This window comes from Acartia tonsa, chromosome 9 (assembly GCF_053477335.1).
Source record: "Acartia tonsa isolate MP-2025a chromosome 9, ASM5347733v1, whole genome shotgun sequence".
Classification (NCBI taxonomy): domain Eukaryota; kingdom Metazoa; phylum Arthropoda; class Copepoda; order Calanoida; family Acartiidae; genus Acartia; species Acartia tonsa.
Window position 1 is genome coordinate 9462851 of NC_137268.1, and position 23584 is coordinate 9486434.

General features: G+C 33.9%; 1 protein-coding gene across 1 annotated transcript in view; it reads right to left on the minus strand.

Annotated features, from left to right (window-relative positions):
* Positions 1-23584, minus strand: part of LOC145328172 (WD repeat-containing protein 36) — a 32057-nt gene that overhangs the window by 418 nt on the left and 8055 nt on the right. Inside the window, exons 8-26 of the mRNA XM_080171762.1 lie at positions 20152-20218; positions 19686-19808; positions 19159-19275; positions 18274-18358; positions 17096-17159; positions 16133-16232; positions 15497-15581; positions 10326-10430; positions 9560-9662; positions 8709-8780; positions 7795-8009; positions 7497-7608; positions 6666-6733; positions 6180-6264; positions 5648-5727; positions 4963-5079; positions 1417-1504; positions 845-932; positions 508-626 (exon numbers count right to left, since the gene is read on the minus strand). Of these exons, the coding sequence (XP_080027888.1) occupies positions 508-626; positions 845-932; positions 1417-1504; positions 4963-5079; positions 5648-5727; positions 6180-6264; positions 6666-6733; positions 7497-7608; positions 7795-8009; positions 8709-8780; positions 9560-9662; positions 10326-10430; positions 15497-15581; positions 16133-16232; positions 17096-17159; positions 18274-18358; positions 19159-19275; positions 19686-19808; positions 20152-20218 (1893 nt within the window). The remainder of the gene's footprint in view (positions 1-507; positions 627-844; positions 933-1416; positions 1505-4962; positions 5080-5647; positions 5728-6179; positions 6265-6665; positions 6734-7496; positions 7609-7794; positions 8010-8708; positions 8781-9559; positions 9663-10325; positions 10431-15496; positions 15582-16132; positions 16233-17095; positions 17160-18273; positions 18359-19158; positions 19276-19685; positions 19809-20151; positions 20219-23584) is intronic.

Genomic DNA, 23584 nt, shown 5'->3' on the forward strand with positions numbered 1-23584 from the left:
TTTCTGCTTAGGTCTAAAAATGTTTAAATGTAATCTACACCGGTACCCAAAGTTTATAACCATGTCATCTACTTAGTTGGCTCAAAAACTTTAGGTACTTTAGTTGAATTTTAATTATTTGATTATAAACTAGTAGTATCCACTATCCATACTTTTCTATACCTAATATTTTTATACTGCAGAAGGGGTAATTCTGTTTATCTTATTTGGGATGTAAACTAATTTAACCTCCATTGTCTAATCCATCTAAATCCCTGGAAATATCTAATCAAGAAATACTTTAATCTAGGGTTGGGCCGGATATCCGGTTTGGCCGGTTATCCGGCCGGATATCCGGCCATTTTTAATATCCAGCCGGGTACCGGATATTAAAACTATCCGGTTACAGGATAACCCGCTGATTTTTACGCCGGATATCCGGTAATCCGGCCGGATATCGAACGTTGGCCAGATATCCGGCCCAACCCTACTTTAATCATAGTTTAATATAAAGATAAAATGTTTAACCTGTAGATATAAGCCAAGGTGAGCATTGACTGTTTCAAAATTTCTTTTCTTTTTTAATTCTGTGGATAGAAGAACAAGAAATTGTTCCATTAGGGGGATATTTCCACCTCCTTCAGGGGCTAAAAACAAAAACTCAAATTAGAATTGTATTTTAATATTATACCGAGGTATTTTAATTTTCATTAAAATTCAAACCTAAAACACAATGCACCCACCCCCCGGTCACTCAAGTGCAATTAAGGCCTCTAGGGTCAAAGCTGCTAGTTTGTTATAGCAAATTGTTTTACAGGTCTTTAGTTCGCTTTTGTCCTTGGAAGAACATTTATGAAATCTATACCTAGTGCTCTGATTTCTATATCAATAGCGGAGGGACCCTTTTCAAGAAAGAGTTTGTACATTGCTCCATAATCATCTTCCGTTTTGGCCTAAGAAATATAAATTATATATCTAAGTATTATGAATTGCAGGACGGTTTGGGTTTAATAACCTGTAATTGATAGAACCAAAGACAGACAAGTCATAATTTCTCATATAAAAACAAAATTTCCTTGCAACATAGCGCTATAGATGAAAAGACGGACAAAATATGTTATAAATAGCTGCGTTAGCCTTATACATAGGTACATTTAAACAGAATGTGCGTCTATGTCTAGCGAAGGATCTCGCTCACGGCTGAACCGATATGGTTCTCCTTTTCAATGAAGCTTCCTACAAGTCAAGGGATGGTTTATAACTATTTTTGGGAAAGTTATTAGAATATAAAAACCTAAGATTAAAAGTGGAGAATCGACCCCCTCCCCTCCCCCTGTATTAAAGTGTCCCCCTGTATTAAAGTGTCCCAAGATACCTCTAGGATAAAAAAAACCGCTAGTAAAAATATATAGGGAGGGAGAAAAATATAAAGTTTACCTGACCCAATGCTTTACCAAACTCAGTGAGATCTGAAATTTGTGTTAAAAATCTGTCCTCAGTTTCTTCTTTCTTTTCCAACAAAAACCTACAAAACAAATATAGAACAATCATTTTTTGCAACTATATTAAAAAGTAAAAATGAATGATAAAGTCAAAAAATTAAAAAAACAATATTTGAGCTGGATCCTTAAATCATTTTAGTGGTGAGCCAGATCGGGGTGAGCCAACTTTCCACCAATGAGAGCACAGCATTTTATGAAATGCCGCGCTGTGATTGGCTGAAATTCGGCTCACTACGATCTGGCTCACCACTAAACACCCCTGTCCTGGATAAAATGTTTATTTAAAAAAACATGCGCATTCAGTTTTTTTTATTTCCTGATTTAGTTTTGTCCCCCGATTCTAAAAATGTCTTTTCTGAAATCCTGGCTGTTCTATAAGATCTCCAAAAATGCAAATTACTTTTGTCACTGATATTTCAATATTTTTTCAAATAATTAGTATGAAATTTTGTCAAAACATATTATAGTGAACAGTAAAAAGTGTCTTACACACCTTAGATTATACATTCCTTAAATGCCAACAAGACCTGACACTATCAATAAAAGATATCTGCCGTTTTGACTGTTATTAACTGTTAAACATAGCCATTTTTGGTTTTAACCAGAAAAGAAATTGAAGGAGCAGTTTTTAGACTTGACTGAGAAAAACAAAGTTGTAGAACTTGCCAAGCCTAACAGTAGTTGTAAGAAGGACATATGCCTAAGGCACACTGTTACAGCAGTGGCAGTGGTTATCTACATACAAAAAGATAAAACAGTGCTTAGCAACATTGTGACCATTTTTAGACAGAAAGGACTCTTAGAAGGGGTACTTATACATCAGACTCAAAAAAATCCAATGAAGACCTAACAGAATATAAGCCAAAAATTTGAACCTGCTAATGATGGTTTTGACCATTATGAACTGTTAAATGTCAGGACTTTCGTTCCCCCTCCCCCCAAAAAACTTGAGTAACTGTTTTTTTTGTGCTTTACCAATAAATACAAAGTTGTAGAACTTGCTAGGCCTAAAAATAATTGACATTATTGTATCCACCCAGGACCAACTTTTCTGGACATTTTGAGACAAATTAAAAATTGTGAAGATTAACAGTGAATAATGGTGATTGGTTGGTTAAAATTTTCATCTAATTCTGTTCTCATTGGTTTGTTGGGTTGTTCCTGACCACACTAATATGAGTCCTTCCTTTAAAAAGATGAAGAAGATCATTGAAACTTTTGGTTTCAGTTACTTTCAACCCAGATAATCTCTACTACTACACCAAAATAAACATCATGAAATCACTCTGTGGCTCCAACTGGGGCTAGGACAAGGAGACCTTGACAGTGACCTACAAGGCCATTGCAATAAGTTTGTTGGAATATGCTTGTCCTATATGGAGTCATATCATTTCAGAGAACAGCTAGAAAAAGATAAAAAGATAACAGAACCAAGCTCTTAAACCTACTACTGGTGACCTAATTAACATATAAATCAAGAAACAAAAATTTTACCAATCAAAGAACATTGTCTGTTGAAATTAGAACAATACCTATTTATCAGCATCAACCTGACCATCCAGGATACAAAAATGTTCCCAGACCACTGCCAGCACAGATTATCTGAGTCAAAAGTAAATAAAACTAAACATTTCAGTGATGCTCTCCATTTTTTGACTGGAAGGACTCATATTATTGTGATCTGAACAAACCAATGAGAACAGAATTAGATAAAATTTTTTAACCAACCAATCACTGTTTTGACTGTTATTCACTGTTAAACTTCACAAATTTCAGTTGTTCTCAAAAAGTCAAGAAAAGTTTGCCCAAGATGGATACCAATGTCAAGTATTGTCCCAAAGTGTAGTGGTTAGTGCACTATGCTTTGGTTAAGAGAAACCAAGTTCAAGTCCCTACATAGACTATGATTTGGTTGACAAATGCAGCTGCAATTTGTCTGATTGTAATCACGCAACCTTCCCTGAGATGCCCTTGGGTTTTAAGGGGGGAGATTTGTAGGAAGTTAGGATTTTACATATCAAGCATCTTATATCATGCTTTCCCCCTGTCCATGCTCCTCATTCAAATGAGAGTACCATTAATTAGGGTGACTTAATATAAAACACCTGTCAAAATTCTAGGCTAGGGTGATGTAATAATTGAGTAGCTTCTATGATAATTGTATGTCAGATTGTAATGGAACAAAGAATACACTCAGCTGTGCATAAAGCTTACAAATCTATGATTGGTCAAAGGATTCTCACCTCCCATCTCTGTGTGCATCTGAATCCTAACTATAAAGAATCTGGGCTATATACAATATACATACATACATGTCAATTATTGTTAGGCCTTGCAAATTCTACAACTTTGTATTTAATGGTAAAGCACAAAAAAAACAATTACTCAAGTTTTTCTTGGGAAAAACTGAAAGTCCTGACATTTATCAGTTGAATACGATCTAAACTGTCATTGGTAGGTTCAAATTTTTGGCTTATATTCTGTTAGGTCTTCATTGGATTTTTTGTGTCTGATGTATAGGTCCCCCTATTAAGAGTCCTTAATGTCTTAAAATGGTCATAATGTTGCTAAGCACTGTTTTATCTATTTGCAATGCAGATAACAGTGTGCCTTAGGCATATGTCCTTCTTACAACTATTGTTAGGCTTGGCAAGTTCTACAACTTTGTATTTCTTGGTCAAGTCTAAAAAAACTGCTCCTACAATGTCTTTTCTGGTTAAAACCAAAAATGAATATGTTTAACAATTAATAACAGTCAAAACGGCAGATATTTTTTTATTGATTCTGTCAGGTCTTGTTGGCATTCACAAAATGTATAATCTAAGGTGTGTAAGACCCTTTTTACAGTTCACAATAACATGTTTTGACAAAATTTCATATTAGTTATTTAAAAAATATTGAAAAATCAGTGGCAAAAGTAATTTGCATTTTTGGAGATCTTATAGAACAGCCAGGATTTCAGGAAAGACATTTTTGGAATCGGGGGACAAAACTAAATCAGGAAATGAAAAAAAATGAATGCGCATGTTTTTTTAAATAAACATTTTATCCAGGACAGGGGTGTAAAATGATTTAAAGATCCAGCTCTGGTGTTTTTGGACAAAGTATATGTTGACCAAATGTAATAAATAAACGAAAAACTATCCTCTTTCACTTTATTTTTAATTTATTTTCAAAAATTTTAGGGGGGGGCCCGGGGGGGGGTATCATTGCTTAACAGGATCCTTTGTGTAAAAGCGTGTAATATCGTTTAAAGAAACATGAATCCAATGGAAATATTTTTTTATAAGTTAAAATTATTCAGTCTGTTTGAAATTAAACCGATCAAAATTAAATCTTGTATGAAGATTTTTAGACTAGTGTAAGTTTTACTTTTATTGAAATGTTGTTAGCTTTTAATACTATTATGATTGCTTGTTTCAGCTGCGATACATAATGACACTAATGTCCTTGTTGAAAAGAAACCTTAAATATTACTTACGTTAACTCAAGGCCCGGCACTGTTGGAAGGAAGAAAGGGGCAGCTTTAGGTTTCTTTGGAGGTGCTTTCGGCTTGTTCTTGGCTTTTATCACATCCAGATTTAGTAAATTCAACCATCTAAAATAAAAATATATCTAGAAAGATTTCATTGAATAAATATTTTACAAGGGTAACAACTTTATTAGCAGAATTAAGTCTAAGCGTTTATTTTAAGCAAAGAAGATAAATTATAGAATAGAATCCAGGTAGACAATTCTGCCTGACTAGCCTGAAATAAAATTGGAACTTTTGAAAGTCCCAAAAGTCATCATGGCTTTTGGTAAAATCGAATGATTTCAGAAATTATACAGATAAATTTTTAAATTAATGCCTTATTTTAATTCTATACTCTATCGTGATTTTAAGCTATTAAATTGAAGTATTTCAAGATGGAATTGATAGTAATGATGATATGCATGACATAATGTTATAAGCAGTAGCATATTCGTATTATAGACAGCTTTCAGCGGATTCAAAAATGAAAAATGTAAGACTAAAACCAGTTTTGTTAAGCAAAAGGAGACGAAGGCCTGTGTTTTCAGTATGACTAAGAACCGGTTATAATCCCGCGGATATTAATCGATTTCGAAGCCATACTGAATAACAAACTATCTTTACCCTGCCAACTAGTGGACGCTGTCATTACCTTGAAGTAGGAAGATTGGCCAGAGTGATAAGATCCTCGTCAATTTGGTCTGGTGACACAAATTCTTCTTCAGCGTCCATCTAGATTAATAGGTAGGTATAGAATAAACGTGGATCTTATGACAGAGGAAAAATTTAGCTCACTAACTCCCGTAATGGTCAGTTCGTTCATTCAGTGAAGGAAAGGGATATTTCTAAATCAGATCACTTGTAACGTCGCGTCACATGAGATTAAACTGTCATAGGAGTAGTGGTTAGCGCGCTACGTTCTTGTTGGCAAAAACCTAGTTAAAGCCACCCCCCCCCCCCCGCATATACTTTTATAAGATTGGCCAAAGGATATTCACTTCCAATCTCCGTGTGCATCTGAATCATAATTTTTAAATTTAAAAAAAAAAAAAACATTAAACCAATAAAAGGGAGAGAAAGAAGCAGTCTTGAGAACCCCAATGGTAATCAACAAAATTACCCCTTCATTAGATTAAAATTAATGGTCGAAAAGTTCAGATACTGCTAGTTAAAAATTCGATTACCTCAACATCAATTTCAAATAGTTTTTCTTTGTCATCTTCAAGCTCCAAATCTCCAGACAAACAAAGCTTCTTAGGTTCTGCATCTCTAGAAAAATATAAAAATAAAATGAAAAAGGTGGACGGAATTTTTGTTTCCCCCCCCCCCCTCTCCCCCGGTAAAGTTATGTGTTCAAAGACTTTTAAACAGAATGAAGTTCACCTCAAATTTGCACTTGACGCATTTTTTTTGTTTTTTATTAGAAATAAAAATTTACTTAAAAATCCAGTTTTTCAAGTCTCAGAACACATACCATTGCGGAAATTTTTCCTTCCATAATTAATGAAAAAATAATTACTCGAGGCCATTAAATTTAGAATTTACTTAATTATAAATGGAAAAATTGTCTATAATACAATACGATACATACTTTTTCCTAATGACTCAGAACCGGTTCTAATCTAGCAGAAAATTATCTGTTTCAAAGCCATAAATATAATTCTACTTACTTAGGTACAGCTTTAAGATTAATATGTTGATACAGAGACTTGTTACACCACAGATAGATTCCAAGGTCCTGAAAACATACAATTTAAACATCAATTTAGTCGAACGAGAAAGAAAAATACTTGACCTTAGGACAAATTAACAACTGATGATTTCACTCCAACATATTTCTAAGCCTTAGCCCCCCCCCCCCCCTCCCTAACTTTTTTCTTCCTCTTACAAGCCCCTATCCTTGCAGTTAAACTTAATATTTGGTTAAACTGTAAACCTTAGGTATCTAAAGGTATAAGAAAACGGCCAAAAAATTTATGTACATCCCCAATCCCCATTGATGATACACAAAATTACCCCTTCTGTATATTAAAATTAGTTCTTGAAACATTTGAATACTCAACTTAATCAACCAACCGATCAAAATTCACTAAAGTCCCCAAATTTGTAAAGCCAACAAATAAGATAACGTTATTTTAAACTTTGGGGACTAGTGTAATAAACAGCAAATTTCCCCCTCTCTCTCAAGGGGTGTATATTGTACATTGGATCCGCTGCTTAGAGGGGGGGGGGGGGGGGAATAAAAAATAAGTGGTTGGAGGGGAAAAAATGTAAAAATTAAGAAAACTGAAAACATTTTTTCCAATTCCCCCTCCTTGGCGAAAAAGACTAAAAAAATGTGTGGTAGGAGGGATAAAATAAATAAAATATAGTTCTTTAAATATTTTTTTATTTTCCCCCCTACTTGGTGAGAAAAAACTAGGGGGGGGGAATTAAAATTTTGTAGCCGGGGAATCTTGTGCAGAATATACACCCCCGTCTCTCTCCCTGGATAAACCTACCTCAACGTGAGAAGTAGCTAACATGTCGCCTGCAGGACTGAAGTCTATGGAAGTTGCCGCGGTGGGGAATGATATGTAATCAACACAATGACCAGTAGGCAAGTCCCATACTCTGAAATAAATATTTATTTATACATTATCACTGGCGACAACGCCCCTAGAGGCCTCTGATGGAAAGGATGGAGGATAATTTTAATTTTATACCTTGTTTCCAAAATAAAATTTCCAGAGGGATTTCTCTTGGAAGGATCGACGTAACATCCTGTTACTTTTTTTATGAGCAAATTTTTAAACGTACCTGGCAGTAGAATCTAAACTAGCGGAGACCAGCCAGCGTCCATCATGTGAGAATGCAACATCTGTAACCTTGGAGCAGTGGCCATCACTGAACTTCCTGGCAACCTGGCGGGTGTCGATATCAATGAGGACAATGTCAAAGGTCTCTAGGACACAGGCAAGCAGGTTGCTGTCTCGCTGCAGGGTAAAGAAGGAGAGCTCTGCCTCTAGTATTACCTAGAGAATTTTAAAAATATAATAAAATATATAATATGAACACTTTCTGACCTATAATGCGTTCGTATCATTCCTACGGTCGCTGTGTCCTTATTGGTCAAATGCAATTTCTGGAATTTAAATTAATTCTATTCTATTCCGACGATATAACGTCGTTAGCTTCGGATAGCCTTTAACTTTTAAAGATGGGATACTCGACGATATCTTATTTTAGTGTATCTCTAGGGGTGTATATTCTACATGGGATCCCCTGCTTAGGGGGGGGGGGGGGGGATAAAAAATAAGTGGTTGGAGGGGAAAAAATGTAAAAATTAAGAAAACTGAAAATATTTTTCTATTTCCCCCCCCCCCCCTAGGTGAAAAAAAAACTAAAAAAATGTGTGGTAGGGGGGATAAAATTAATAAAATATAGAGTTCTTTAATATTTTTCCATTTGTCTAGAAGTCCTAACTGTGCACAATAATTACGCCTTTTTCGGGCCAAGGCATTCACCTTCTATAACAATTTATGTCGCGCACCAGACATAGCAGCAATAGGAACGTTTTTAGAGGTCTTTACTTATTACGTAATGTCCGGGCGAGTTTTGAACTTATAATCTTTCCATAGCGAGCGGATGCGCTACGTATCACGCCACAGTCGCGGTTTGTTTGATGTCGTTACGTCTTTCATTTAACTCTATCCCTGTTTAATTATATTTACCTTTGTCATAAGTTTTAATGATTTGAATTGCCAAAACTTAACAATTCCTCTGGAATCTCCAGAAATAACCATCTAAATAAAGAAATGGATATAAATATTGTTACTTGGATCTTACACCAGATTATTATGTACATTTATAAAGTGAAACTCGCAGCGGGCTAAAATAGCGATACCCCCCATCTCCTCCAACTATATGAACGAACTGACCAATAATTGAGTTCCATGATAGTAACATAAATATCTATTAATACAGCAGTATTTTTTATATTTGAAATATATGTTAAAAGTAAGATTAACAATTTAGTAATGATAAAGATTAAAATTTTAGATATAAAAATGAAATTTCTTTTTTCGAACCTTCCCCAAAATAAAGAATTCCATCACTTTTAATTTTAAGGTTGGCAAAACCTTAAAATCCCAACTATTACAGACAACTAATACTATGATTGCACAACCTTTGTCAGAAAGCCCTAACTGTACAATTACATGCATAGTGATGAGTTGCAAATGTTTACCGTCGACAATTTAGCCATGTCTTGTCTATAAAGACAGACAAAATAAACTTACTACTTTATATCATAGAATAGTTATTTATCGCATCGTATTATAAACAGCTTTCCGTGGATATAAAAATGTACAATAATAAGATTAAAACAATTTTTGTTAGCCCTGATATGCCAAAGGCACCAGCTAACAAAACTAGTTTTAATATTATGATTGTACATTTTTATTTTTGTAGAAAACTGGATATAATACGACGGTATACATAATTTTTCCGTATGGCTGAGAACCGGTTCTAATTCATCGGATATTAATCGGTTTCGAAGCAATACTGGAACAATTTTATTGACCTGATTTAGAGCGTCACTTGCTACGCTTCTCAAGGGATTTTTATGCGCAGGTTTCTCGCCGTGTTTGTATTCTCCTCTATGGATTCCAGATTGGATGTTATATCTACAAAATTAGAGTAAAACACTAGAGGGGAAAGGGGTTAAATATTCTCACCCTGGAAATATTAACACAGCCAAGTTGCTAAAATAAGAGCAGAGAACAATTTACTAGCAGACAAAAAGGGTCCTCGACAGGGGTATCCAGGTAGTGTCTTGTTATACATCTATATTCAGATCTATATCTACAAATATAACAAGGATGACAACATCCGTAATAAGTAAAGCTCAAGAAGTCTCATTTGTATAATTGTTTACAAACAGAAAGAGTTATTTATTGAATCCAAATTTTCTCTACAAAAATAAATCCAATTCGATTCCTTACAGATAAAATAGACAGGATGCTTTTTGTGAAATCTTACAAAGGTATTGAGTAATTTTTTTCTGCAAATTTTAGCGTTCTACACCTGCTATAAAGTCTTAGATCACTTACGTTTGTAGAAAAAAAAGTAGTAAAATTACTCCCTTTGAATAATTTTCCATCTTAAATTTTCACAAAAAAAATTCTTGGACGTCCTTGAAAGCAAAGATTTTATCTAGAGGGAACTTTGGCCCAAAAAACTCAACGATTAGGTCTAGATTTTTCTTAATTTACCCACTAGTTTAGCTCCCCCACTCACACCCTTTCCCGAAATGCTTTTTCCCCTTTTCAATTGATATCAAAATGTACCTGTCAATATGACCGCTAGAATATCCGATAATGACAAAGTTTCCACACATAGATAAGGTTAAACAGGTCGCCTTGGCAGTGGCAAATCTTTGATCCTTTCCAAACCTAAAATACAAATATTTATGTTTAAATATACCTAATATTTAGGGATGGCAATCCGTCTAATTTTTGGACCGGATTCGGATTTTTACATGAATCCGTCCAAAAAAAATGGCGGATTCTCCGCGGATTCCGGATTCTTATTTTTTGACGGATTACGGCATAGAGGAAAAAATAAAAGAGAGGAATCGAAGCAACTAGAAGACGAAAATAGGCAGTGGGCCTAGAGGCCTACTCAGCGCTGTTGCCGCGCTAAAATTTATTGCTATTCCACTACTTTTCAAATGGGAGGATTAAAAATTATTTTAAAAAAATATTTTTTTTACTTTTTACTATTTCCATATTTAGGGCAAGAATATTAGATTAGATATTTTCGTTTTAATGTTTTAATTAAAAATTACATAGAATTTTATTTTTATTTTAAAAAATTTGTTCATGAAAGATGAATCCTTCTATTTCTAAAAAGAGGGAAATTTTTTTCATAATAATCATTCAGCTGATTCTGACCGCCCACGGCTGTTTGCTAAATATCGCTTTTCTTTTTATTCACATTATTATTTATGATTGACTTACAAAAAGCCCTGGGCGGTTTTTGATTTTCGTCTGCTTCTAAATTTAGGGATGGGGAAGTAGTATTTTACCATGAAAAAGGGGTGAGTATTCATCCTCTTATCCTTTTTCCTTATGGATTACGGATTCTAGCAATATTTTAAAAGGCGTTTAAAAAAATAAATTAAGGGATTAAATTAAATCATTAAATTATACCGAGTATTGGGAAGAATCTAAAGCTGCGTTTTTTCATATTTTCTCTTCTCCACTTGGTAGTGGAGGTGGGGAGAGATGAGGGGTGTTGATCATTGCCTTCAAAAGGGGGGAGGGGGGGTTAAAAGAAAAAAACTGAAGACGCTAATTTTAGCCTAACAATTAAGAATCCGAATCCGCTATAAAAAAAAACAGATTCCGGATTCGGATTCCAAAATTGGCCAAAATTTGGACGGATTCCGGATTCTGGATTGCCAACCCTACTAAGGGGGGGGGGGGAGTTTTGCCACTTTCGCGTAAACAGTGTGCTGTGGACTAGGTATTGATTTTAGATTATAGGTTATTTAGGATAAAAGTTTACTTTTGGGTATTAGTTCACGTATATTTAATCATTTTTTGAATAGGTCTCCAGGTTCAGGTGCTGCAGGCTGGAAGGTCGTTTCTGGACAGGTAAAAAAAATTAAAAATTTTTTGTTTGAAGAGTTAGAGAGCAACTTATAAAACAAAATATGCTTCTTTTTGAATGTTATTAACATATTAGAAGAAAAAATGACAATCGGCCTCCAGGTTCAGGTGCTGCAGGCCTCCAGGTACACTCTGGACAGGTAAAAATTAAGTTTTCTTATTTGAAGAGTTAGAGGTACACTTATTTAACCAAATATGCATCTTTATGGATGTTATCATCATATTTGCAGAAAAATTTAAAATCGGCCTCCAGGTTCAGGTGCTGCAGGCCTCCAGGTACACTCTGGACAGGTAAAAATTAAAATTTCTTATTTGAAGAGTTAGATGTACACTTATAAAACAAAATATGCATCTTTTTGGATGTTATTACCATATTTGAGGAAAAAATGACAATCGGCCTCCAGTTTCAGGTGCTGCAGGCCTCCAGGTACACTCTGGACAGGTAAAAATTTAAATTTCTTATTTGAAGAGTTTGATGTACACTTATTTAACCAAATATGCATCTTTTTGGATTTTATTACCATATTCAGTGTGGCCACAACCAAAAAAATACTGATACTGAAGAAAAAAAAGGAAATACTGAAAATACTGAATCCTAAAATAAGAAAAAATACTGAAAATACTGAAGAAAAAAAAGGAAATACTGAAAATACTGAATCCTAAAATAAGAAAAAATACTGAAATACTGAACAAAAAAATACAAATACTGAATAAGTATTTTTTTATATGATTCCTCATTTCAAAATTTCATATATCATACCTTTATAATTTTCTTGCACCAATTAAGCAGAAAATGACTGATAAATATTTTAAATGATTACAAAACTTAAATACTTTTTAGTTAATTTAAGAGCATGCTAAAAAACTTTACCTTTAATAATCATGCAAAGTACTCACCTTAGATTATTCATTCTATTAATAAGACAAAAAAATTATCTGAAAAAAATACTGTATAAAAGCATCTCAAATATCTAAAAAATTTATATTTGAGATGAAATTGAAAAAAAAATGTATATTACCATCATAGACGTCCAAGCTTTTTATTTTTTGGGGGGGGGAGGTAAAATTTTTTTAAGGGGGGGGTAATTCGCTTTTGGGGGGGGGGGTAAAATTCGCTTGGGGGGGGGGGTTTAATTACCCCCCCTGAAATCTGTTGGCAGGGGTAAATTTTTTTACTCCCCCCAAAATTTACTCCCTGGGGTAAAATTTTTTTTTTTTTGGGGGGGGGGGGGTAATTTAAATCTTATTAAATATTTAGTATTAAAAATGCGCGCGAAGCGCACAAAATTTTTTTTGTTAGAGATTTTTATTTTTGGGGGGGGGGGGGGGGTATTTACCCCCCCCCCAAAATTGTTTGAGGGGGGGGGGTAAAGGGACGTCTATGATTACCATAAAAAAAAAAAATTAGTGTAAAAAGTTATAGGGTAATTTAAAGGAAAGTAAAATGAGGCGCGAAGCGCCGAAAAAAATCTGACATCAACTACTTGAAAAAACATCTTATTTATGCAAAATTTTTTGGAATTTAAGAAATAATGAAAATACTGAATCATGAAAATTTCCAAAAACTGAAAAATACTGAATAAAATTTTCAAATACTGAATATTCAGTATTTACTGAAAATACTGAAGCCCCAATTTCCAAATACTGAAGAATACTGAAGATTTTCAGTATACTGAAGAATATGGCCACGCTGCATATTTGAAGAAAAAATGACAATCGGCCTCCAGGTTCAGGTGCTGCAGGCCTCCAGGTACACTCTGGACAGGTAGAAATTAAAATTTCTTATTTGAAGAGGTAGAGGTACACTTATAAAACAAAATATGCATCTTTTTGGATGTTATTACCATATTTGAAGGTAAATTGACAATTGGCCTCCAGGTTTAGGTGCTGCAGGCCTCCAGGTACACTCTGGACAGGTAAAAATTTAAATTTCTTATTTAAAGAGTTAGAGATACACTTATTAAACCAAATATGCAACTTTTTGGATGTTATTACCATATTTGAAGGTAAATTGACAATCGGCCTCCAGGTTCAGGTGCTGCAGGCCTCCAGGTACACTCTGGACAGGCAGTTATAATATTTTTTGATACTTTTTGATTTGGACACCTTACCTGGATCCTGGTGACCACTGGTGACTGCTTGTGGCCGCTGGCAAGGTAAATTCCAATAAAGGTAATATTTGATATTAGAGGAAAGGTTTCTAAATAGAAAATTATTAAAATATAATAATATGACAAAATTTATTAAGTAAGTCTTCTATTTTTGTTCCAGGCAGGCTCTAAGTAGCCTCCAGGAGCCTGCTGGACAGGTTTAAAAAATCAATTTTATAATTTGTTTTATTTTGATGAAAGGTTTGAGTTGTGCTCCAGATAGGGTCAAGGTGGCCTCCAGGAGCCAGCTAGATAGATCTGTATTTATTACTTTTTGTTTATGTATGGTTTTCCACACATATGCAAAATATAATTCTGTCTAAGATATAATATTACAGATACTCAGAATGGGGAATGCAATTTCAATAGGATTCAGATTATAAAGTATAGATGCTAGTGAAATAATTTTAAAATTACTACTGAGAGAGGTTAATTTTATCCTGATGTCATCCAGAGCTAGAGATTCTCCAAATCTGATTTTTTTTCTGTAAATATGATAATAACATCCAAAAAGATGCATATTTGGTTTTAGAAGTGTACCTGTAACCCTTTAAATAAATTTTTAAAATTTTTACCTGTCTAGAATGGATCTGGAGGCCTGCAGCACCTGTACCTGGAGGCCGAATATCAATTTACCTTCAAATATGATAATAACATCCAAAAATACGCATATTTGGTTTAATAAGTTTACCTCTAACTCTTTAAATAATTGTTTTAAAATTTTTACCTTTCCAGAGTGTACCTGGAGGCCTGCAGCACCTAAACCTGGAGGCCGATTTTAAATTTTTCTGCAAATATGATGATAACATCCATAAAGATGCATATTTGGTTAAATAAGTGTACCTCTAACTCTTCAAATAAGAAAACTTAATTTTTACCTGTCCAGAGTGTACCTGGAGGCCTGCAGCACCTGAACCTGGAGGCCGATTGTCATTTTTTCTTCTAATACGGTAATAACATTCAAAAAGATGCATATTTGGTTTAATAAGTGTACCTCTAACTCTTCAAATAAATTTTTTTAATTTTTACCTGTCCAGAGTGTACCTGGAGGCCTGCAGCACCTGAACCTGGAGGCCGAATTTAATTTTTTCTGCAGATATGTTAATAACATTCAAAAAGAAGCATATTTTGTTTTATAAGTTGCTCTCTAACTCTTCAAACAAAAAATTTTTAATTTTTTTACCTTTTTTACGCGAAAGTGGCAAAACTTCCCCCCCCCCCCCCCCCTTATACTATCGTATTCTATGAAGATTTGTATCTAATTATAATTTTATATTTCTCGAAGTCTTGAAACCTAAGGTTTAAAAAGACTTTTTGGTGCTTTACCTCTAAGTGTCTATTGAGCAATAATCCCTTATTTTCAATAAAAATTTAAAATGAAAGGGGTGGGTAGTAATACGTAATGATAATAATAATAAAGTAATACTGATACTGAAATGCCAGTTCCAGCAACCAAAGATATCGAAAGGTTTTTCTGTCCCTAACCGGCAATAGCCTTGGTATTGGTTATATTAACACATTACTGAAAACTAACCCTTTAATTGGCCACCCTTTGTTTGGAAGTCCTATCTGGGCACCATTCCGCCTACCTTTAAAAGTAATGTCACGAGCCTAATTTTGCAGCAATATACTTATAATAATCTTGACATTTACCAATGACGTTGATGCCTAAGGTTCGTTATTAGTTAATTTTACCTTTCATGGACAATTTTGAGTTCTCCCTGGCGACTTTTGCCCCAGGTCCATGTGGTTGTCATGGATAAACCTCGGTGAATACAAGCTAAACAAATAAATAATCTAAACGAGATTTTTTAATAGGCATAGTTAATAATAGCATCGTATTAAAAACAGCTTTCCGCGGATATAAAAATATCAATTATAAGATTTAAACCAGTTTTGTTGGCTACGAGATGGCGAAGGCACGGGCTAAAAAAACTGGTTTTAATCTTATGATATAAACCGGTTTCGAAGATACTGTCTTTTCTTGTACGAATGGAAGTACAAACTCCATAGAAATTATTTTCTGAACCGTTTAAAAATGGTTGGACATTGACAAAATATACAAAATATAATATAGACAATGACAGGACAATGACATCCTACATTTTTATTGAGGAGGTTTTAAAACACCTTCCCTCCCCCCCCCCCCCCTTGGACGACTATGGACAGTCCCACATACTTCCTAATACTTGTGCAGACAGGCATCAAATAAGAGCATAGAACGACTGGAAATTTTTTTCTAATGCAATGGAAATATACTCTACTCAGCTCTTCACATCCACCCCTCCCGGCCCCTCCCACAAATTATTCAATTGTATAATGAAAATTTACCAATATTGTCCCACTCCATTTCTCTGGTAGTTTCATAGGTGAAATCCTGTATAGGTGGCATCCTCCGAGGGTCCTCAGTAACCTTGTGCTTCTTACTCACCTTAACAACAGTTAATTTTTTTACTTTAAACAAGGATGACAACATCCATAAAAGCGAAGCTACTGAACCGGTAGGACAAACCAACATAAACACTTAAATTTGTTGTCAAATGAGTAAAAAATCAGCATGTTTTTCATGGACGTACGGACTTCCTGGTAACTATCTTAAAGTTGCTACGCATCCTTTATCGTACCTAACTGATAAATGAATAACCATGCTAAGTTTAGAATCGGTATGACAATTCTAACCTGTGCAAATAAACAAAAAGAGCTGTCCAGAACGGATGGACCCTAATTATAGAAAAGCTTCGCTTTTAACAAAACCGAAAACGGTCATTGATGATTAGTTATATAAATAGAGATAGCGCGGAGAGAAATTATAAGAGAGAAAACAGAAATACAACTTTTTATGCCAATTTGTAAAGTAATCCTTATACTAAAGAAACAGGATGTCAGTTTGTCTCGCTAATCGATGAACCGATTAGGTTCTCCTTAACAGGGTTGCTTCTTCTCATAAGTCCCGGGAAGGTTTATAACTATTTTGGGGAAGGCTACAACCACCCTCCAAAGAGAATTTTTTTACATAGAGACTACATGAATAGATAGATATCGTAGATACTTGAACGCAACATAGATAGGTAACGTATTAGTTTAATAAAAAAACATTTAAAGTGCCACTAGAGACCTCTAGGGGGCGTAGCCGCTAGTAGTCAATAATATGACATGATATTTTTTATCCAAACAATCTTCGCATTTATTACTTTGAAATGATTTATAATTTACTGAGCTACTTAGACGCATGCACTCACCATAATTTTCTAGTTAGATAGTAGCTGTGCTCTTAACAGTTAGATGAACACGTACCTTTCTATCGAAGCTTGCATGTCCCATACTTCTATTAAACAATTCTGATACTGTTGAAAATATTCTAAATAAAGAAAATATCATTAAGTATGGCATTAAACAAGGATGAATACATTCACAAGTAGCAAAGCATAAAAAATATTTAAAGAAAAAACTAGGTGTTACTACAACTACTAACAAAAATTTTAATATTTTAACAGGGGTGTATATTTTCAAAATTGACCCGGCTCAGGGGGGGGGGGGGGGTAAAAAAATACATAATAAGTGGTTGGAGGGAAAAAAATGTAAAAATTAGGAAAACTGAAAACATTTTTTCCATCCCCCCCCCCCCCCCTCCTTGGTGAAAAAAACTAAATAAATGTGTGGTAGGAGGAATAAAATAAATAAAATATAGTTCTTTAAAAAAATTTCCATTTTCCCCCCTACTTGGTAAGAAAAACTAGGGAGGGGGGAGGGGGGGGGGAATTTGTAGCCGGGGAATTAAAAAAATAAATCTTGTGCAAATGATACACCCCTGTATTTGAACCTAAAACACAAAAGAAACCTATGAGGAAAGAAGTTGAAAATATAAAAAAATGTAAAAATTATTTTTTTACATAAATAACAGCCGAGTTTTAACCTAAAGTTTTTTTTTAACATACATGGCAGAACCTCCCTTTTTTCAAATTTACAAAAAATCTTTTTTTTTAAATTGGTCTTTTCACTTTTGTTATTTTGATTATAGAATGTTTAACGGAATTTTGAAGATAAAAAAGTCTTAACAAAATCCGCGTAAACAAACATCCATTTTTCTGATATTTCTAGCTGTAGAATATAATAGGATTGGCATCAACTCTTTTTTCCAAATCATTTGCTTGAAAATGAATCTGCCGGTAGAATTTAGGGGCGGATAGGAATACTTCATTGGGAAAATTCATTTTTTCAAAAATATAGATATTTATTTATCGCATCGTATTATTAACAGCTTTATAATAATGCACAATTATAAGATTAAAACCATTTTTGATAGCTTCTAGATGCCGAAGGCACGGGCAAAATAAATATTATGATTAAAAATTTTATTTTCGTAGAAAACTGGATATAACACAATATGATATCTGATTTTTCAGTGTGGAGGAGAACCAGTTCTTATCCACCGGATATTAATCGGTTTTGAAGTCATACTGGATACTGTTTACCTTAAATCACTGGCCTGACCAGCGGACAGAATGTTGGAGCCACTGGACCCATAGAACCTTATCTTGGTAGGAGGAGCTTCGTGTCCTAAAATATAAACATCATTAGAAGAGGGAAAACTTTATATTAGATTATCCTAAAAATATTTAGTAGGTAAGGATTTTTTATTCAGCTTAAGATTTCGATAACTATTGATCTGATTAAATCCTCCATTTTATGAAAGCTTCTTATAGGTCCCTAGATGATTTTAGGCTATTTTATTCTTAAATCTTAATTTTTTAACATATTATAACCCAATATTAAGATTTCCGTTTTTTAATAAGCTTTATTAAAGTCTGCCTATATTATTTTATCCTATTTTGCCGCACTACTCTTTGGACATTAGAGTTAAACACTAGAGGTAGAAAGGGTTAAATAACTGTATCTCCCCATCGCAACCGCCTTGTGCAACCTTTCTATTGGGTCATTGAAAATCAACAAATGGTGTCGCTTATATTAATACAGCCAAGTAGCAGAAAATTATTTAGAAGCAGACAAAAGAGGTCTTTGAAAAAGAAAGGGAGGTACTTGTCTGTATATACATTTATACTAAAGATCTGTTCTTTGGACACTTGAATTATTCTGTTGCAATAATATTACCGAGGGAGGGAGAGGACATTGGGCTGTTTATTACACTAGTTCCCAAAGTTTTATAATAACATTTTCTTATTTGTTGGATCAACAAATTTGGGGACTTCAATCAAATTTTGATTGTTTGATTCATTAAATAGAGTGTCCAAACGTAGTAAAATCTACAAAAGGGGTAATGTTGTATATTGTAATCATCATTGGGGATGTTCATCAATTTATCGGCTATTGTCTTATCCCTTTAGATCCCTGAATATTACCTGTACGTGATTTATGTTCTCTGGCCCCGCCGTCCGCCATATCAAATATCCATATTTTTAGGGAATTATCTCCAGAAGAAGTGACGAGCAGCGGTTCCCCGGGCAGAAAGCTCATTCCTAAAATTTTACATCTTTTTTTCATGGCACGTTAGGGGTGTATTTTCTGCACAAGATTAATTTTATTTCACGGCTGCAAAATATTTAATTTATTAGGCATGAATTAAAATACTTTCTTCCATCCTTAATATGGCAGTAACGACTATTAATCATCACTCCTTTTTAGTACCGAAGCCACTCGATCTAATATTAGTCTGACTCTCAGAAAAATTGTGGGGAAAACGTGATTTTCTCGGCTCCTATTCAAGATGGACAGCTGAAATTTCATGTCAATATTTCCTTCTTTATGGAGCATATTTTAAAGCATAAAACATCCATGGCTGTCGGACTGCTTTTAACTTTTAAGCCACTTTTGTGATTGTATATTTTTCAATTTGATTTGGACGTTGTCTTATTTGTTTATCTCTTACCTGAAACGCCACCATGGTCGCCAGAATGTGCATTGCGCATTTGGCTGGCTAACTTACGCTCCTCCAGGTCCCACACTGCAATGTGGCCGAGACTAGAACCTGTTACCATTACCGGAGGTCCATCTAAAAAAAAAAACAATGTTTAATGTTTATTATTTATGAATTACATTAACAGGTTTTTTTAATGGCAGCTTTGATCATGAATCCTTTATTTTAATGTTATTATTATTTCAAACAAAGAAGTGCACTTTGGCACTGAAAATACCCCACCCCCTCTTATTTCTGAAATATATTGTAAAAAAAAGGAAGGAATAGGGATCTTTTTTTCCAATCACAAACCCATGCGGGGGGGCTAACAAATACCCAATACCTAACTATATAAATTAGAGGAAAAAATTGTGAAAATATAGGATTTCCGCAGCAGTGGTGGAAGTTAATTCGCAGTTCCATTGGGTTTTTTTGTTACCTGTTCTGAAAGCCAATCCCGTGACTGGGCCCCAGTCTTGCTTGAACCTGATAACAGTCTCATCATACTGCACAATATGGGGAGTTTCCCAGTTAAAAGCTAAATAAGGATGACAACATCCATAAGTGGCGAAGCCCTAAAAATTCATGGAAGAAAAAACAGACAAAATAATTTATACCCAGAGACTATGTTCAGTTGATAAAAGTGCTAGAATTCTTAGAAATCACGAAACCTTTCTGATAAAATAATAAAAAATATTTTCAATGTCTTGTGCAATGTGCATGATTGAAAGACTGACGGACAAAGTAAATTATACACTTGATGCTCATTGATACAGAGAATTTCCCAACAAAATTTCACCCGTCTATCTTTAATAGCAGCTGAGAAAGTCACATTTCCCCCATACGATGGGATTTAAATATATCATATATTTACAAAATACATTATATTCTTGTAGCTGAAGCTCGCAATCATATTTCTGAAATAGTTCCTTTTGATAGTTCTACGAAGTGTATTTAAAGAGTTAAGGTACTTAGAGTAGTGAACTTTTATATGTCTTAGTAGAATATAATAGGCATTGGATAGATATGATTATATGTTAAAGAATTTTTAACATTGACCAGACCAAACTTTTTTTATTTGACAATATCTAAAAAAGTTAAAGTGATTTGCCACATAAATTACATGAGAACGGCAGGGGTGTATATTCTGCATGGGATCCCTGGCTCAGGGGGGGGGGGAAAAAATAAAAAATAAGTGGTTGGAGGGAAAAAAAAATGTAAAAATTAAGAAAACTGAAAACATTTTTTCCATTTCGCCCCCCTTCTTGGTTAAAAAAACTAAGAAAATGTGTGTTAGGAGGGATAAAATAAATAAAATATAGAGTTCTTTAAATATTTTTCTATTTCCCCCCCTACTTTTAAAGAAAAATCTAGGGGGGAAAAAAAATAAAAAATTTTGTAACAGGGGAAAAAAAATAAATCTTGTGCAGAATATACACTAGGCCGACTCAAGATGCAAAATTTTTTGGCGCGCTATTCTAACCCATTCTATTCATAAATATAAGACTATTGATACCTTTAAAAGTGTTCTCAGACTATTTTTTCAGCAATATGTCAAAATCGACTTTTTTGAATTTTTTACCATTTTAGCAAAAAAACGGCGAATTTCTAAAAACAGTAACAAATGCTAAAATTGTTGAAAAAAATGTATTCATTATACTAAACACATAATGCATTTATAATATAAAGGCATTTAGGCATTTTTGAGCTCCTCTTTGGTCATAAGTTGGGTTATTTTCTTGCGGTTGTTCCTTGCAACTAACATTAGATTTTGTTTCATATCCTCTTGACTTGAAACCACTAACAAAATCCTGAATCAACCTTATGTTTCTTTCGCTGCAGTCATTTACACATGTTAAACCTTTTATGAAATCCACAAATGAGAGGAATGACCTCACTGTCAGGTCAGCAGGCCAGATTTGAACATATACCTGATTGACCTCGGCTACCTGGAGCAACAGCCAGCTCTCACCTGACACCAAATCCACCAGCTCTGTTGATGGTCCAACCTCTGGCATCTTAGGTTTACCTTTGCAAAAGTTAGCTGGAATTTCAAATGTCAACAGTTTTTTTAACATTTGCTGTTTGACGTCATCAGAAACATCATCATCACCAAGAGCTCAGAAATGTACATTTTTCTCGCACTCCTTTGGTCAATCAAAAATTCAATGTTTTCAGCCTTTGCTTCTACTGTCCTACAACTGTTGCCTTGTATTTGTTTTTCAATGTTACTTTGAGCTATATCAAGAAGCTTTGCTGTTTCATCAATATAGTTTTCAGTCAAAGCATCAAATGTGATTTCATGTTTTTGAAGTTTAACTTATTTAACCTTTGAACTTTGCAATATTTTTGTTGGATTTTCTCTATCTTGTCTCTAATAGCAGTAGCACTTATCATATTATTGGTGAAGCCAGCAATGTGCCAAACATCAACAACGGCAGCTGAAGCACATCTCTTGCCTTTTAATCCATCACAAACATCTTTTTCAGTACAAATAAGATCTCTAGAACCTCTATTCTGAGGGCAAGCAATAAAGAATTTGTGTGGCCTAGATAGATAAAGTACAAGTTTTATACATATTTTAAGTAACAAATTGAGCTGCTCTTACTAAATAATTATTTTCAATATATATTTCAGGGCTTGGCACTTAAGCCTCAAATTTAAACATACTTGTGTGGAAAAAATAAATATCTGGAAAAATGGATCGTCTATTTAGGAAAATGTTTAGACATCTTGCTAAATTTTAAGTTATTATATGACAATTTCACTGAGGTTTAAACGCAGCTGACGCACGGCTGCCGAGCCCTGATATATCTTTCTTTATTTTTCAATAATTCATATAATATTTTAATTATAAATCATACAGAACCATTTAAAATTTGCTTCAATGCTTTATACCAGCAATAGAAGTCATAACAGAAGGGTATCCTAGAAAAAGCAGTTTTTCTCGTATTTTCGAAAAATCTTGAGTTTGACATATTGCTGAAAAAAAGCTACTAGAACCCTTTTTTTGGTATCAATAGTCATTATATCATAAAAGTAATGGGTTAAAATAGCGCGCCCATTAAGTTTCCAAAAAAGTGGTAAATTTGAGTCGGTGTAATATACACCCCTGTGAGAACGGTCTATTTTTTTTTCAAATATGTATAGCCAAAACACCAATATCAGAGAATCTTTTTCCACATATTTCACAAGAGTTATAAAAAAAATTGAACAGGGTCAATGTTAAAATTCTTTATCACATAATCATATCTATCCTACTAAGACATATAAAAAGATCACTACTCTAAGTACAATACTAAATATTTTTTTGGTCATTCTTTGTTGTTATGTGTATTTTGTTGTATAAAAAGTTTGAAGTTCTATTAACTAGTAAATGCTATCTAAAGTTGTATTTATGACAAAAAAAGTTTTTGCCATATATAACATGCAACGAAGTTGAAAATAAAAATGAAAAACTCATTTTTTTAAGGAAAATCCCTGGTCAAATCTTTTAATTTTAATCAATAACTTAATATTATGCACTACTACGTTATTTAAAATAGAAAAAACTTACAGTTCACTATTTTTTTTAAATGCACTTCGTGAAACTATCCCTTTAGACAATTTTTGTTGTATATCCAGGGGTGTATATTTTGCACAAGATTTATTTTTTCCTCCGGCTACAAAATTTTATATTTTTTCGCCCCCCCCTAGTTTTTTCTCACCAAGTAGGGGGGGGATATGGAATAATATTTAAAGAACTCTATATTTTATTTATTTCATCCCTCCTACCACACAATTTTTTAATTTTTTTTAACAAGGAGGGGAGGAAATGGAAAAAATGTTTTAAGTTTTCTTAATTTTTACATTTTTTCCCCTCCAACCACTTA